Here is a 17,911-nt window from a genome sequence, read left to right on the forward strand (position 1 = left end):
CTGGAATTTACTGGAAAAAATGGCAAAGGAACTAAGGTATTGAGGAGCAAATAACTAGAGAGGAAAAGATGACAGAATGAGAAGAAGCCAAGAATTTATTTTGACTGCAGGTGAGAGATTGCATTCCCTATCAGGGATTGATATTAGAGTATAGGCAAAGAGAAAGAAATAGGGGGGGGTCCTAAATGAAAGAACAGCACTGGTAGAGTTTTTAGTAAAATCCAGAACAGAAGCTACCATTTAAAAAAAGAATTAGTAGAGCATATAAAATACTGCATGACAGCGGTAAAAATCAGAGGAGGTTAGAAAGGATTGGGAAGAGAGATTGGATAAGCAACTCAGAACGAAACAATGGGAGGATATATGTATGTCTCTCAAATATGCAACAACATCTAGAAGATTTAGGATTTTTGCCTGGGAATGTTTGTATAGATAATTCTATAACCCAAGTAAACGCCAGAAAAATTTTCCTCAAGTAGACACCAAATGTCGGAGGTGTGACGGGGAAGAAAGAGGTAATTGGGAACATATTTTCTGGGAGTGCTGTGAAGTGGCAGACATTTAAAGACTCCCTGTGGGATGCACTGCCGGAGATGCTTGGTGGACTCAATGATCTGAACAGGGACATGATTTTTCTGAGCTATGATACAGAATCACAATTCATATTTATGTTGACATTTTCATAACTAAGAACCTTACATGTTGTTTGGGATACGGTGTGATATGCAACAGTGGGAGACAGGAGAAATCATTGTCAATTTCAATTTACGTCACATTGTACTGGAGATATTGCTCGTTTTTCTTATTCATAATTATTAAAATAAACAATATTTCCATATGTCCGTAACACTTAAAACAAGTGATTTACAAACTGTTGCATGACATCAAGGAAACCTTAGATGTTGTTGAAGAAAACTGTATTTGATATTTGTACTGTAAATTGCACATCTTAAGAGATATTCAGTGCTAATTATGCAATTAAGCATTTGTTTTCATATATTTGTAAATATCTCAATAAACATGAACTTGTAGAGGAATTTAGTGGCTGTCACGTGAAAGCTTATGTTTGGTTAACAAAAATGTTCTAACCATATATTTCAAGATTGTACAGTTTCCAAGATATGTCAATTTGTGAAAGTTTGGCAAAAAATATAATTTGGGGTTCATGTGTAACACAATATATTATAGTATTTATGGAAAAACTATAAATGCACTGAATTACCCCTGTAAAGAATACTTCTTACTGATAACATTACTGTTAACAAAACATTTACCCTTATCTATCTTTTGCGTTTTTAAGTTTATTTTTCGGAAAATGCTCTGGAATGCAAGATGTATTTAGGCTGCTAGAGCTGTGGCATTCTGAACCACATAGGTACTAATGAATTAAATAGAATCTTCTCTAATAACAGAGCTGTTCTAAAGTGTCTTTTTTACTATTTGTTGCTTTAGGTGAATTGGTCACTAAATTGGCCCTAGGCGTGAGTGTGTGCATGTGTGTGCCTTCTTTGAAAGGTTGGGCACTAGGCTGGCAACTCGACACTGTAAAACTCCACTGCCAATCATGAGCGGACAGGAAAGAAAAAGAAGAAATAGAAGTTGTCTGCAGCTTTACTACTGAAACATGGTCGCTAATGAGGTTTTGGGAATTACTTTAACTGTACTTTAATATCAGCCCCCCAACCTATTCAGCTGCCAGTTTTAAGATGTATGCGTTTCTGCTCCCCAGATTTGTCTGTTGACTATAAAAGTGCTAAATTTTACTGATTACATGTCCTCCCCATGGTTGGGTGGGTGTTCGAAAGACATGCGTAAATGGGCGTGCCTTAGTTGAAGGTTGAACATCGAGGTGGCACCTCGGCGTTCGTGAAAATCTATTGCCAATCATTAGCGGACCGGAGTTCCACTGTGATGACCCCTAACCGGGAAAAGCCGAAAGACAAACAACACTGTATTAAGCATTTTCAGCATAAAGTCACTCCAAAGTATTTTGTAGATAAGCAGAATTTAATAAAATGAATGTAATGAACAGCAGAGTAAAAAACTTAGCATGAATGTTAGTACTGCAATTGCAACAACAACAGCATAAAATTACTGGCAGCTGACCTGTATCAACTGACAGTGCTCGTTAAACTGAACAACTGAAGTGAACTAAAACTGTATTCTGAAGTGCAATACTAAGACTTTTTGACAGTTTACAAGTATTATAGCTCTAAGTTTTGCTCTCACTCTTTAACCCTGACTTCTAGACCTCGTACCATCCAATTCAACAGTATTTGTTATTACTTCAGGTGGCCAGTCTGTAAATGACTCCTAGCTGTCTGACTTTTTTCTAAGGTTACACTGACAAAAATGTTTTCTTGTGAATATGATAATTCTGCATGTCTGTCTTTACCGGTGTTTTGGCCTCAGCTATACGTTTTCATTAAAACTGCATTTATTAAAATTAATAATAAGTAAGGCCTACTTTAAAATAGATACATTTTTAAACACATTTTAAGAAATAAACTGTATTTATGCAATATCTACTTTAACATTCACTACAGGTACACCAGCATGACTTCATGTACTGTCTACCCTTTAAGATTTTTCCAATATAGGCTCTAATACATGTTTAATTACATTTTAGATGCAATCATCTGTAATTTAAGTCGTGTTACATTTTTGCTGTGTTCTGTTCTCCTCCACTCCATGTCTCTCCAGAACTGGGGATGTAGTACTAGTTTCAGCACCCTGTGTCTCTGACATAGTAATATTCATTTTTTCACACAAGTGACAGTAGCCTCCCTGCCTAGAGATTTAAACAATTTAAGATGCTTTTTCATATTGTTTAGATGTCTTCCAAGATGTCTGACAAGCATTACAATGTCCTTGTTTTGTTGCTGATGCTCATCTCCTCTTCTCCTGCCAAGATGTTACCTTTTTTTGTGGGAGGACATCAAGGCGGTTGTAAATATGTACTATTTTGGATTTAAAAAAAAATACAGACGCATGACATTCATCAGTTTCTTGATGTCTTACTTTTTTCTTTTTTTTTTGCAAACTCTCCAAAGTCATATGAGAAATCCACTACACAATTTTTTTCTAGCATTTTTTTTAAAGATTTATCATGCCTGCAACTGTCTTGAAATAATTTCTGACCCAACTACTGATCCCTACAGTACCACTACAAGTCACATTATCTACATTTACAGGAACACAGAATACTTGCCTTTGGCAGCATACTCACAACATTTTAGTCCATACCTTATACTATAAGATTAAGGATTAAAAAAAATCCAACTGCACTTACCCCAAGCACAAATGCAGAGCGTATAGCAGCAGGTAAATCTGGAGAGCTGAAACTAGCAGGCTTCCCGGATGAAGTATTGTGAGAAAGTGATTTATCTGTATTTTCAGCAGCAGATGCAGTCTTAACTACTCTGTCTTCTTTGACAGCAGGGTCCGATTCACCTGCTAAAGTAGCCTGCAGAAACAACACAAGGGGGTTATAATTATGCTGTTATTAGTATATTCAACAAAAAGTACTTTTTTAATAGCACAACTAATGTGGTTACTGGGTGTTTTACCCAAATTAAGTGAAAAAGAGCAAACAGAAAAGAAACTGAAACCTAAGTGTACATAACTAAAACACCAAAGAAGCACATGTAGCACTATGAATTTCATCCTCCCCATCTAAGGATTCTCATCCCCAAAACTGGATTTTATTTCTTTATGGAGCTGAAGCGTGGGACATGAGTAGTAGCTGGAATAAGGAAGGCTCAAAAGATTCATTCATTCTCACACTGCCTGCTTTATCCAATTCAGGGTCAAAGGTGGGGGACAGACCAATATCTATCACAATACTCAACAGGCACAAAACAGAAAAACAAATCTCATCATGAATGAAACAGCAGTCAGTGACAGAAAATGTATAAATACACACATGCATGTGCATTGGTTAACAAGTGCACACATATATGGACATGGTTCCACTTGAAATCATCGAATTACCATCTCATCGAATTGCAAATCATCGAGACCAAATCGTCAAAAACTCATGTCATCGAAAACTCATATCATCGAATCTCAAATCATTGAAAACTATAAAGCCCCCCACACCCCCTGTAAATAAATATACCAACTCCAAGGTTGCACTACAGTAGAGGAAAGAGGTTATTTCCTAACCGCACTGTAGTGTGACCTTGGAGTTGGTATATTTTATTACGGGGGGTGTGGGGGGTGCAGGGGGGCTTGCCCCCCTGCATAAACATGGTAAACAGTGTCTGGGATGTTATTTGTAGTTGCTTTATAGTTTTCGATGATTTGAGATTCGATGATATGAGTTTTCGATGACATGAGTTTTCGACGATTTGGTCTCGATGATTTGCAATTCGATGAAATGGTAATTTGATGATTTCAAGTGGAACCATGGACACATAACCTTCTACAGGCAATTTGAAAGGCTGCCAAATCACACATGAGATGCCTTTGGGACTTGGGAGAAAAAAAGGGAGCACCCAGGAAAAACCCTGATAGACAGAGGAAAGATATGCAGACTGCATACTGAAGGCACCACGGTGGAGAAGTGAACAGTAGAACCATGCATTGTAAGGCAGCAATTTTAACTCCTGCACCACAGTGCCATCCTAAAGAAATGCTGCTTCATGGAGTGGGTGACAGGGCTCCTTGGATACACTGGTGATGTCAGTGATGTAGTTTAAGTCTCCAAAGGGATTCAAATCTGCCTGAAACAAAACAATGAAAGGCTAACGATAAAGGTAGGGAAGGAGATATATATATATATACAGCACAAGGACTGACTCAAAAAACATTAGCCCTCTTCTAACATCATGACTGTATGTTCATAAACTGATAATACTTCAGCAGACATAAAACATGTGTGATTCTTGCATTCAACTTATGCTTCACATAAGCATTACTGTAGTTTAACACCACCTGTGCAAACATGTCAACAACATTTAGTAATAAGTGGTAATTGTGTACTTGAGTAAACAGCAAATGGTGTGTGTGACTACATCATGATTTGTCAACATGATAGACCCAGAAAAAGAGCAAATGCACAAAACATTGAAAACTTCCTTCACACTATTAGTAAACCATGCTACAAAACTCAAATCAAGCATTATTTGAGTAGTGGTAGTGTTAAAGTGTATTGTCACACTTTACAAGTGCATAGCAGCAAACACGTTAACTGCCACAATGCATGTTGCCCTAGCCACTTCATATTTATTTGGACCATGTTTTTAGTAAAAACCTTTATTACCTTTTTATTTAATGCATGACCCAAATAAACTTAGGATTTCCTTTGGTGATGTTAACTAATGGTTCTTCCATAGACTTTAACAGGCACATTTCTGTGCCTATGCAAAATGTATCTATTAAAGCCTATGGACACTTTTCACATTTTCTCAGGTTAAAGATAATCTTCAACTTTTAGTGGCATCACTGAGGTGAAAGGAATTTAACAGCCAATTAAAGTTCATACTCTTACAAAAATGCTCACCAATCAGGCAAAAATGCTAAATGACACTTTACGTGACACTTACAATGGTGTTAAAAGGTAAGTCGCAGAGTGCAATGATACACTTTAAAGAAAGGGTTTTTAATAATACAATGTGTAGGGTTGGGGTTAGGGGCAGGGTAGGGTTAAGATTCTCACACAAGTGCAGTGATTGGGGGGGACTGCTAATGAAATTTTTAGGAAAAACTGATGGTTTTCCATGGCATGCTTCATGCAAGCCAGGAAAAGCACCTGTGACTGTAGGTGCCAGATTCCATAAAAAGATTCACATCTGAAGTTTACATAACTGACATCAGATATTGCAGCTTTATGGCCAACAGTGCATATGGAGTAGTTCAGAATTACGGGTCTATATCATATGAGCGAATTGCACAAATTGTGAACGCTCGTAATATCAAACGTACCGGACCTCGAAGTGCTTTTTCTGAGATCGTGGTACAGTGAAGAATGGGATATTTGCCCTTTCCTCAATGTAGTGCAATCTCGGAGTTGGAATATATATTTAGCGGGGGTATGTGGGGGGCACAGCCCCCCACAATAGGAAGTTCGAGGTCCGGTACGTTCGTTATTATGAGCGTTCGCAATTTGTGCGATTTGCTCATATGGTATAAACTCCAAAACTACACCACAGATACAGTCTGTACAGCATTTTCACTGCAATCCAACCAATGCAGTACACCTTGCTCAATGTGAAACATACCAAGCATTTTATTAAGCTAAAACAAAAAGAAAGCTTTGGCAAAGAGTGTGCTGACACAGATACTCTATAAAACGAAAAAGCGAAAATAATTTGTTGTTCAGATATGCTGGTGGTTGTGTTCACTTTAAAAGATTCTAATTTTTTTGTTTTGCACTGTGCAAATAACAAGTATGGCGAGATCCTGACACTTAGAAGTGATGGAATTAGTTTAGCAATTGTGGTTGAAGGCAAGCTATATCTCAGGACTCAATGACACTGTAAAGATTAAATGTGTTTTAAAAACAGAGAGCATCGAAGTTGTGATAACCTATCAAAATGTATTAGTATGACAAGTTTGTGCATGTGACTTGCATTTAGTACCCGTACTGTATGATTTAATAATGAAGCTGCAGTGGTGCAGCGGTAGCGTTGTTGCCTCACAGCAAGAGGTTCTCATGTTTGATTCTTGGCTGGAGTGCCTTCTGTGTGGAGTCTGCATGTCCTCCCCATGGTCGAGTGGCGTTCGAAAGACATGCATGAATGGGCGTGCCTTCGTTGAAGGCTGGGCATCGGGCTGGCACCTTGGCACTGTAGAAATCTATTGCCAATCATTAGCGGACTGGAGCTCCGCTGTGGCGACCCCTAACCGGGAAAAGCCGAAAGAAGAAGAAGAAGAATTAGACTGTATGATTTAATACATTGATTAGTTTGAAGAAATCTTTTACTGAATAAAAACAAAAAGTGATTACTTTAAATAAGATGCCTCAAGCATTCCTCTACTTCCATATACCTAACAAAAAAGAACACAGGAATCTATCCAACTGCTCTAAGGAGGGTAGATAAAAAAAAAAAAAAAAAAACACACAATTTAACAAAGTCTTATATCAAGGATTTATATTACTGCTGATCACATTTGCATTTTATAACCATTTCACATACCACTTACTGCCTGCTCATTATAATTACTACTTCTGTAGCACAACAATAGATTCAATTTATAATGTACATTCAATGTTACATCAGTCTCATTAAAATATATGTGAACTGTTTAATTCCGGTCTATACAAATAAATGCTTCTTTACTGCATAAAGATGTTTTCCATCTACTGGCACAGTTTTATCTCATCTGCCTTTATGTATATTGTTTGAACTTGCAGAGTCAGTGGCCCAGGTTGTAGCTGAAAATGGTCTTTTATCAGTCCATCAAACCAATTAACTAGCAAATGAATAAATCCTTATCAAAGGTGCTGGTAAGCTCTGGCTGGCCATTTATCATTTGAAATGGGGATAAGAAAAGATGCAACATTACACCTTGCTGTCCACCATTTCAGCTTATTTAATGAACGTCTGGACAGCAGACTTAACCATATGAACCCATTTCAGCCACAGCCTAAGGTTACACTGAAGCACACAAGCATAACGAAAACATATATGTTTTTATATTTTATATACATATATATTTATACACACACACACACATATAATGTACAATATAATAAGCAATATGAAGTACAATTACATGCAGTATAAACAGGAAAGCAAAATATTTTGTTTGCTCTATAATGAAAATTGTACTTTAATTATTTCTTCATGTGTTTACCATGAAAGTCCAACTGGGTTAAAAGTACAAACTTTCAGTGGAGGCCCAGAGAGAAAAGCTCTAGATACAGTACTAATTGTACAAGAGAAAATACTCATACAAATGAAAACAAATAAGAACATTTACACAGCAGGTTACATGAAAACAGTTAACGTCATTAAGATATAATGTACATGGCGGGAGAAAAGAGAAAGAATCAGAGCAGACAAAAAAGGAATATAAGTGCAGAGAAGAGAGAGATAAATTAATAAGAGCAGAGGAAAGTGGTGGTAAGAGAAAAAATAGTGAAGTCTGAGAGAAGCAGAGCGTTTATGATACAGAGCAAATATTAAAGATGTAAACGAAATGTGGGTGGTGGAAGTAAGGAAGGACGAAGAAGAAGCAGACATGAAAGATTCTGTGGCAAAGATAGGAGCAGACTGACATGATGAAATACCATGGTGGTGCTGCGGTAGCGTTGTCGCCTCACAGTAAGACGTTGTCCTGTTCGATTCTCAGCTAGAGCGTCTTCTGTGTGGAGACATGCGTGAATGGACGTACCTTCGTTGAAGGTTGTGCATCAGGGCTGGCAACTCGGCACATAAAAATCTACCGCCAATCATTAGCGGACCGGAGTTCCACTGTGGCGACCCCTAACCGGGAAAAAACGAAAGACACAACACAACAACAAGAGTTAGTACTTTGGTAGGAAAACGGAAAGGTAGATAGTTGGGGGGTTTGTGAATAGGTTCAACCTGGATTAGTACACAAACAGAACCAGGTTTTGGATTAATGTTCCCTTAAATGAAGGAAGGCTAGGGATAGACCTAAAATCATGAGGTAAGGAATTCCAGCTTTTTGCAGAGTATGAGTAGAGGCTTTTAATGCGAGACTTTTTAGGTTTATACGTCACAAGCAGTTTATCTTCTGAGCAAAGTGATCTGTGGTGGAAATAGTTATGGAAGATAAAGTTAAGGGCAGAACAAGTTGCTGGTTTGTACATCGGATTATGGTTCTAGTAAGCTGTAAATAAGTAAGATGGTGTGGAAACACAAGCCATGTAAGAGACTAGAGAGCAGTAAAGTGGTGGGAGTTATATTTACAGCTAGTTGCAAATTTAGCTATTTTATTGCAACAGGTTTCTAGTTTACTTTTTGTGTAGACTGGAGGTTAGTGAGGGTTAGGGCACCATACTGGAGTGATGGTAAAAATGTATGTAGTGGCCAGTGTAGTTTCAATTGTGTCTAGAGAGTATTCCAAGTTTCTGGTGTTTAACTGACATTGTTCTATATATGGAGATCAGATCTGAGGTTATCTATTGTCATACCAAGAAGTTATGTCTTTCGGCTTTTTCCCGGTTAGGGGTCGCCACAGCGGAACTCCGGTCCGCTAATGACTGGCAGTAGATTTTTACGTGCTGGCTTGCCGGGCCTAACGCACAACCTTCAATGAAGGAACGCCCATTCACGCATGTCGACACACAGAAGACGCTCTAACTGAGAATCGAACGTGCAACGTCTAACTGTGAGGCGACAACGCTATAGCAGCACCACCATCAAAGTTATGTATAGGGAACTATTTCAATTTCTGTGCAGTTCAGGGAACAGATTTTAAAGTTATTTTTCTCAGAGTTAAGAGTTTTGAGAGTAAATAGCAAGAGCTTGGTTTTCTTAGGGTTAAATGTAAGTTGGGCATCAGTTTGCCAAGTCTCAACAGAAGTGAAAGCTTCATAGTTTGAAGCTGGGAGAGAAAGTATGAAGAGCAAATGACAGTGGAATCACCTGCATACTGAATTAGTGAACTTTGACAGGAAGAGGTGTGTGGAATATTGATGAATATATTGAAGAGAAGGGAACCAAGGATGGAGCCTTGGGGAATGCCATTATTACTGGTTACATATGCTGAGAGCAGGCCTTGCCATCTAACTAGTTGTTGCCTATTAGCTAGGGAACTGGTGAGCCAAGCAAGTATGGGAGATGAAAAGCAGAGGATGGATAATTGCTGCAAGAGTTTGAGATGGGAAACATCGTCAAAAGTTTTGGATTGATCAAGAAAAAGTGTAGAGACTGGTTTGTTAGAATCCCTAGTTTTGTTGACAATACCCATAAAAGATAGCAAGTCAGTAATTATAATATGGGCAAGTCAAAAACCATGCTGTGTGGAGGTTAGTAGTTGACTTGGAAGGAGATGGTTGAAGAGTTGTTTATGTACACATTACTCAAAAAGGTGAGAGAGAGGGGAGAGAACAGCTATGGGGCGAAAGTTGGTTAAGTCAGTAGAGTTCCCTCCTTTGTGTAGTGGAATAGCATGTGACTTTTTTCATAAAACTGGAAGATATGATTCTTGAATGGATCTATTAATATGAATACTGATGGAGTAGGTTATGGTCTCAGCTGCTAGCTAAGGTATTCAGTAGGAAGTTAATCAGCAGAGGTGAACAGTTTTTAGTTTGAATATGAGTTTTTTGAAAAATATAGTAGGGACTAGCTGGAGGGAAAAGAGGGAGAATTACTTGAGACTGAGTGATTAGACAATGATGAGGTGGTGGAAGAATGGGAGTTAGTTTTGGAGCAAGGCAGAAAGGATGCATTAGGAGAGGGGACTGAAGAATGGTCGGGGGAATATGAAGGTGTCTTTGCATGGTTTGTAGTTAAGTTGATAATTCTGTAAATAAACTGGGTATTGAACATGCTGGGTATTTGGTGTGGGGTCATATCTTGGGTTGGGCTGGGGTGTTTTTGGGATCCTGGCTTAAGAAGTGAGTTAATAGATGACCAGAGGATTATATTTATGATTGGTTTGAAGGAGTGTACAGAATTTCTTTTTGGCATTCAATATTTTTTTTTTCAACCTGATTTCTAAGTTTTCTATAGAGTTTAGATAATTGTTGGTTTTATTTATTATTATTTATTTATTTTATTTTACATTTGTTTACCAGGAAAGTCGAACTGGACACATGATCATTTTCAGTGGAAGCCCAGGGAGAAAAGCTCAAACACATACCAAACAGTAATATATGTAACATTTATACAGCAGATATTAATAGAGGACAATACATTTGTACATGAAAACTGTGATTAATTACATGAATAAATGTACAGAATATGTCATTTCACAGTGTACACAATACAGTAGAGAGAATAACATACTTTTTATACTTTTGCCATTATCTCCATGAATTTTGGATAGTCATGAGTTGTTTACGTAGTTTTGATATCTTAGGGTAAAGATAATTTTGTATTATTTTATTGTGGAGTGGAGCTAGATTGTTAATGGTAATTAAGACTATCACTGAAGTGGGCTACTGCATAATCTAAGGAAAGGGTTTTTAGTAAGGACCAACTGCTGCCCTTTAAGGCATCATTGAATACCTGTTGGTCACAGTGAGACAGATTAAGGACTGTTTTACAGATGCATTCTCTAGTTATGTTCACTAGTTTTACAGGTATAAGCTGGCAGGTGGTCACTTAGGGTATCTGGGAATGTGCCAGCTTCTGTGACCTTGCTTGGGTCAGATACCAAATTCTATCTTTGTAGGATATGGGATGATTTGAGTGAAACCATATAAGATAATACTATGAGTAGGGAAGTCTGAAGTTAAGTTTTGCCAGTTTACATTTACATCACCTAGTATTACAGTTTCATTAGGGGTCCAGGGAAGTAAATACTGTGGAAAGAATTAGCCAGGGAATTGTTATGGCTAGGCTTGTATAGGCCCTAGGGCTGATAGCCTAGTACCAACCTATCAAACTATGAACCTATAAGTAATAGTGCTAACTAGCCAATACAGTTTGTCTTCAAGTACAGCAATATTACTGCCTGGGGGTAATTAAATTACAACTGGTTGAATACACACTTGTGATGCAAGTACAAAAAGAATTACACATTTCTATAGTAAATATACAAACCTCTAGAGGTAAGACAGGATAAATGACAGATGAATGAACACTTAGTGCAGAAAGTAATATTCATTTGACTGACATGTTATTTGCATTATGTACATTATTCAAAATGGTTTAAATGCCTAAAATAAAGAAGTTATGTACTTACCATAACGTTCCATCTGAGTAGGTAACTTCATTTGTCAGCAACCTGTGGGTATCGGATCCGAGACAGCAGCTTTATTCAGCTAATATCCGAGCTCCAAGCTCTTCCCTCTTACCCATAACCACCTGCCATCCTTCTCTTTCCTCAGATCGAGTTTTCTTAGCTTTATAAACTAGTACAATCAGGATCAACTAAACATCCTAACCTGATGTCATCTGGTACAGAAAACACAAGGTCCTAAAAGGGGCGAACTACAGGTTAGGGGGACGGAAGGGGGTTGGTTGCTGACAAATGAAGTTACCTACTCAGATGGAACGTTATGGTAAGTACACAACTTCTTTATCTGAGGTAGTTAACTTCATTTGTTCATCAACCTGTGGGACAGAGTCCCCAGCTACCTAAACTTTGGAGGTCCTCATGGAAAAATATTCTGGAGCACTGCAGAGCCAAAGGACGCCCTTCCTCTGGAAATTAAATCCAGCTTGTAATATGTAATAAAGGTATGGGATGAGGCCCAAGTGACTGCAGAACAAATATCATCCAAGGACACCCTTGACCAAAAAGCAGCAGAAGTTGAAATCGATCGAGTGGAATGGGAGTGAACTCCGACAGGTTCTGGTCGGCCAGAACTCTTATATGCAAGAAGTATACATTGTGAAATCCATCTGGACAATGTAGCTTTTGACACCAGTTTGCCCAAAAAGGGTTTAGCAAAGGATACAAGGAGTTGCTCAAATTTTCTATGACCAGCAGTCCTGTGTAAATAGAATCTCAATTGTCTGTGGACATCTAAAGAATGTAATTTGTATTCACCCTTGTTTTGATAATTCAAGAAAAACACTGGTAAATTGATAGATTGATTAATGTTGGACTCAGAGGCGACTTTAGGTAAGAAGGATGGATTGGGTCCTGAGGGAAACTCTATCTTTATGGAAGACCAGATATGGGGGCGCAAAGGGCTTGAAGCTCTAAAACCCTTCTAGCTGAAGTGATGGCAATGAGAAAAGCCGTCTTCCAAGATAAGTATTTAAGGTCTACCGAAGCTGCAGGTTCAAAGGGGGGCCAGTAAGAGCCTGAAGAACAAGGGTTAAATCCCACGGAGGAACTGCATCCTTCATGGGTGGCCTTAATAGGAAAGTACCTTTCACAAAGGTCTTGCAGATCTTGGAGGAAGCTAAAGAACTGAGATGACTTCCCACATGAAAGGGTGAAATTGCTGCTACTTGGACTTTGACAGTAGAGGAGTTGGCACCTTGATCAAATAAGTGTGACAGAAACTCTAATACAGCTGGTATCGGGGCTGTAAAGGGATCCATATGTCTATCTTCCGCCCAGATCGAAAAACGTTTCCATTTGCTCTTATAGACTTTTCTGGTAGAAGGTTTATGAGCGGCTACTAGAATAGCTTTAATGAAAGAAGAGATACTGGGAGTCCTAGCTATGATTGGAACTGGATCAACCAAGCCGTGAGCTTGAGGTTGTCCAGGTTTGGAGTTATCAACTCCAGGGGGTGAGAAATAGGATCCGGAGTGGGATCCAGAATCCATGGGGGATTGACCAGATGAGACCATAGGCAAGGGAACCACATTTGACGAGGCCAGAATGGGGCTAAGAGGATCACTCTGCTCCTCACCCGATGAGCTTTCTGCAAGAATCTTAGCATGAGAGGAAGAGAGGTGGATAAGCATAAAGTAGACCAGATGGCCAAGCATGGACTAGAGCGTCTCTGGGGAATTCCCCTGGTGGGGGAAGTAGAGCGAAGTACTCGCTGCACTTTGCGTTCAAGGCGATGCGAAAAGATCGCAGCAAGGTTGACCCCACTTGAGGAAGATCTGCTTCGCTACTCTTGGGTTCAGAGACCACTCGTAAGGTGAGGGGATGGTTCGACTCAGCTTGTCTGCCAAAATGTTGGACCGACCCGGAATGTGGGTTGCTATGAGAAAGCAGTTGGTGGTGATCACCCACTCCCAAACTCTCATGGCCTCTCGATACTGGGTAGCATCTGGTTCCCCCGTTTGTTGATATACCAGACTACTGACATGTTGTCTGACTGAATCGCAATTGTCCCTAAGGGAAGAAGGGCCTGGAGTGCTTGCAACGCTAAAAGCACCGCCCTCATCTCTAGGACATTGCTGTGCAACAAGGTCTCTGAGTGTGTCCACGTGCCTTGGACGGTTCTGCCCATGCAATGCCCCCCCCACTCGAGGCGAGAAGCGTCCATGGTCACCGTGGCTTGGGGTGGGGTCATCGAAAAAGGGCGCCCTTCCCAGAGATCTGAGGATTGGATCCACCAGAGTAGGGACCTTTTGCAAGCATTGCTGAGGGGGATAGCCGTACTTAGTGGATGTTGCAGGATGGATCATTGGACCTGCAATGTCCATTGCAGGACCCTCATGTTCAGACGAGCCAATGGTGAAAGACTGATGGCAGCCGCCATGGAACCTAGTGCCCTCAGGACCAATTCCGCTGGGGGAGCCGGGGATTGTAAGAGAGCCATCACATGGAATGTCAATGTTCGAAGCCTGTCCAGAGTTAGAAAGGCCCTCAACAGGTTTGTCTCTAGTCTGGCCCCTATGAAATCTAAATTCTGAGTTGGCTGAAGGGAGGATTTCTTGAGATTGATAGAAATTCCCAGATGGGAGGCCAAGTGAAGGAAGTAATTCCTGGTTGAACAGAGTAGACGCCTGGTGGGGGGCGGTGAGGAGCCAGTCGTCTAGGTACGGAAAGACCTGAATTCCCTGAAGCCTCAGGTGGGCTGCTACAACTGCCATCACTTTGGTGAACACCCTGGGAGCTGTGGTGAGACCAAAGGGAAGGAACCTGAACTGATAGTGACTGGCTTCCAGCCGGAAGTGGAGAAACCTCCTGGATCGTCTGTCCATCAAAATGTGGTAGTACGCATCCTTGAGGTCTATAGAGCACATCCAGTTGTTCTCCTGTAGAAGTGGGAGAACGGATTGAATGGTGACCATCCGGAATTTTTCTTTGGCAACCGCTAGGTTCAGAAGGGACAGGTCGAGGATTGGTCTTAAGTCCCCTGTCTTTTTTGGCACCAAAAAGAACCTGGAGTAGAAGCCTGATCCGGACTGGTCTTGGGGGGTGGGCTGGATTGCAATTTTTTCTAGCAGCTGCTTTATTTCTGTGGCTGCTGCCTCCCTCTGATTGGGTGGGACATCGGGGAGGCTCCGGGTTCTGAGAGGACGATTCAGAAAAGGGATAGTGTAACCTCTGGATATGATTCAAAGCACCCAGCGATCCATTGTGATTGACTCCCAAACTGTTAGGTGCCTCGAGAAGCACCCCCCCCGACTGCCTCCAGAGTGGAGCAGCCTGGTAACCCCTCAGGGTTGCTGCACGGGCCGATCCGAAAAGGGTTCTCTCGACCCGAAGTTCTTCGGTCTCCCTCTGCCTCTGGGCCGGCGTCCACCCTGTCCTCCTCTGCCTCTGAAGGATGAGGGGTCCGGAGCGAAACGGGACTGTTGAGATTTCTGGAACCACATCTTCTTTTGTCCCCTTTGGTTTCTGGAGAAGGACCTCTGGGGAGCCAAGAAGTGGATCCTGATGGCAGACAACGTCTTCCCATTATTCTCGCTCTGGACTAGTGTGTCGCAGACGGTCTTGCCAAATAGCGAAGAGCCATCAGAAGGGGCATTTGCGAAGGACACCTTGAAGTGTTCCGCAAAGTCGCAGAGGCGGAGCCAAGCATGTCGCCGTAAGACAATGCCCGCTCGGCTAGCTCTAGCGGCTCCTTCCGTGGCATGGGAAAGGAGATGCATAGATGTGTTTGAAATGGACTTAAGAGTGGCCATTCGGGCTGAGAATACTTTCGTATCCTCGGCCAACATGGACTCTGGGGGCGACCCTACATATTCTTGATAAGATCCCGCTGGAGTCGTATGACATGTGCCATATAGTTCAGCGACCTTACAGAGAAGGTGGCTGAAGCAAACATCCGCTTCCCTATGTGGTCCATCGTCCAAGACTCCTTGTTGGGAGGATGGACCGAGGAACTCTCCTGGGCCAGTTCCTTGTTGGTGGCAGCCGCCACCAACATGGCATCGACTGGAGCACCCTTGCTCCAAACCGTCTTATCTGTGGAAGGGCTAAGAATTTTGTCAGGTCTCTTTGGTATGGGCTCCACAGTGTCCGGTTCCTTCCATGCCCTGGTAGTGATCAGGTCTACCAGGGGATTGGCCGGATGGGACACCCACGAGGTAGATGGGCCTGCGTCAAACGCCTTCAGAAGCACAGTCTCATCGGAGGAAGACTTTTGGGCTGACCAACCCTCTCCAATACGAAGCATTTCCATAATGTCTCCGAAGGAGACGTCCTCGGGGGGTGACCTTGGGGAACCTTCCCCTTCCTCTAAGTCTGTGTCCTCTGTCAGGGACTCAGGTGAGTCCAAGTGCCTCCTCTTGCACTTACGTTTGTGAGGAACCTCCTTGGGGGGGGGGCTGTCCGAGGAAGCCTCACCAACCACATCCTGTTCCTCTAAGGGAACCATCTGGGACGTAGGCGCAGGCTGTCCCTGGGGCTGGATGATGGAAGGTAAGCCCGTCTGAGAGGGAGTGATGGGTGGAACCGCAGCAGGAGCCTGGGGCCTTGAGTCCCTCGACAAAACCCTCCCCACCACGTCGAATGCCGAAGGAGAACTGCTCTCTCTAAGCTCCGAGAGCAGCTCCTTCAGATCCGAGGTGCGGACCGGGGCTGGCGCCGATGCAGTCGGATCCGAAGGGCCAGTGTGTTCCGACCGAGCCTGAGCTGAAGACACACTAACACCTCCGGATCCGAAGCTCAGCTCACGGCTCCAAGAGCTCGGATCCGAAAAGAGACTCGACAAGCTCGAGGGTATGGTCGGAGCCGAAGAAAGGTGTACTATCGGCGCTGAGCCTCCCTCGCCTCCAACGCTGCCTGGATCCGATGGCTCCGAACCCCAGAAGTGGGTTGGAAAAGGAGCAATCAAGGCGAAAAAGGGGGTCGAGCTCCCCCCCGGAGGGGGAGGGTAGGATCACTATCATCTGCAGTTGGGCCTGAAGAAACCTATGCATCATCCGGTCCATATCTGCATCTGACAAGCTTCTTGTAGATCTTGATGAGGCCACCGAGGCAGGCCTGGAGTGACGCCTCGAAGACCTCGAAGGCGACTGGGTCTCCCTCCTCCTCCTCTGGCCCTGGGGAAAAACGGGGTGAATGGAGCCGAGAAGGAGAAGGCCCAGAGGCTCTAGGAGAGACTAGCTGCTTCGCTGGCGGAGCCGAAGAGGAAGCTTCGGCTCGCAACTTGTGGTGCCTGTCCTTTTTTCTCTCCCTCCTAGATTCCCTCTCCTCCTGAGCCTTGGTGGGAGGGTGAGTCCCGGCCAGGGGAGCAGGGATGGAAGATGGCACCCCTGCGGTAGCAGCCGGTGCCACCGAGGGAGAAGAGGATGAAGCCGAGTCCGGGGGCAGAAGTCCCGCCAGAATCAACTTCGACCTCCTATCCCTCGAAGCCCTGGGGTTGAAGGCTGCACAAATTGTGCAGCCCGAAGAAAGGTGATCAACCCCAAGGCAGATAACACACCGAGTGTGGCCATCCGCTGGTGATAGCTTATGGCCATACTCGGTGCATTTAGAAAAGAAAGTTTTAGGGGCCTCGGCCATAGTTGTAGAAAAGGGCCTAACCCAAACACACCTTCACACACACGGGAAGAGGGAGACTAGAGTAACTGAAAAAAATACAAGGTTTTAGGAACTACAATTAGCTAAATCAACTACCAAAGGGAACAACACTCACTTGTTAACAAAAAACTCACGAAACCCTACGCCTGGAACTCGTTCTAGGTGCTTTAATAAACTGCGGCAAACGAGATCTGAGAAAAGAGAAGGATAGCAGGGGGTTATGGGTAAGAGGGAGGAGCTTGGAGCTCGGATCTTAGCTGAATAAAGCTGCCGGCTCGGATCCGATACCCACAGGTTGATGAACAAATGAAGTTAACTACTTCAGATACAATGTTTATTAGTAAAAGTAGCACAAGGTGGGATTGGCAAGCTCTATCAGTTAAATTTATAAGTGGTTAATAGTTAAGTTGTTGGCTCATGCAGGAAGTAG

At 42.3% G+C, this 17,911-nt stretch overlaps 1 protein-coding gene across 2 annotated transcripts in view; it reads right to left on the reverse strand.

Annotated features, from left to right (window-relative positions):
- Positions 1–17,911, reverse strand: part of CCDC66 (coiled-coil domain containing 66) — a 1,871,188-nt gene that overhangs the window by 1,226,036 nt on the left and 627,241 nt on the right. For both annotated transcript variants that reach the window (XM_044078704.1, XM_044078703.1), the window contains exon 8: positions 3,293–3,466. In XM_044078704.1, coding sequence (XP_043934639.1) covers positions 3,293–3,466 — 174 coding nt within the window. The remainder of the gene's footprint in view (positions 1–3,292; positions 3,467–17,911) is intronic.

Source organism: Protopterus annectens, chromosome 7.part1 (genome assembly GCF_019279795.1).
Source record: "Protopterus annectens isolate FY-2018-M chromosome 7.part1, PAN1.0, whole genome shotgun sequence".
NCBI lineage: Eukaryota > Metazoa > Chordata > Ceratodontiformes > Protopteridae > Protopterus > Protopterus annectens.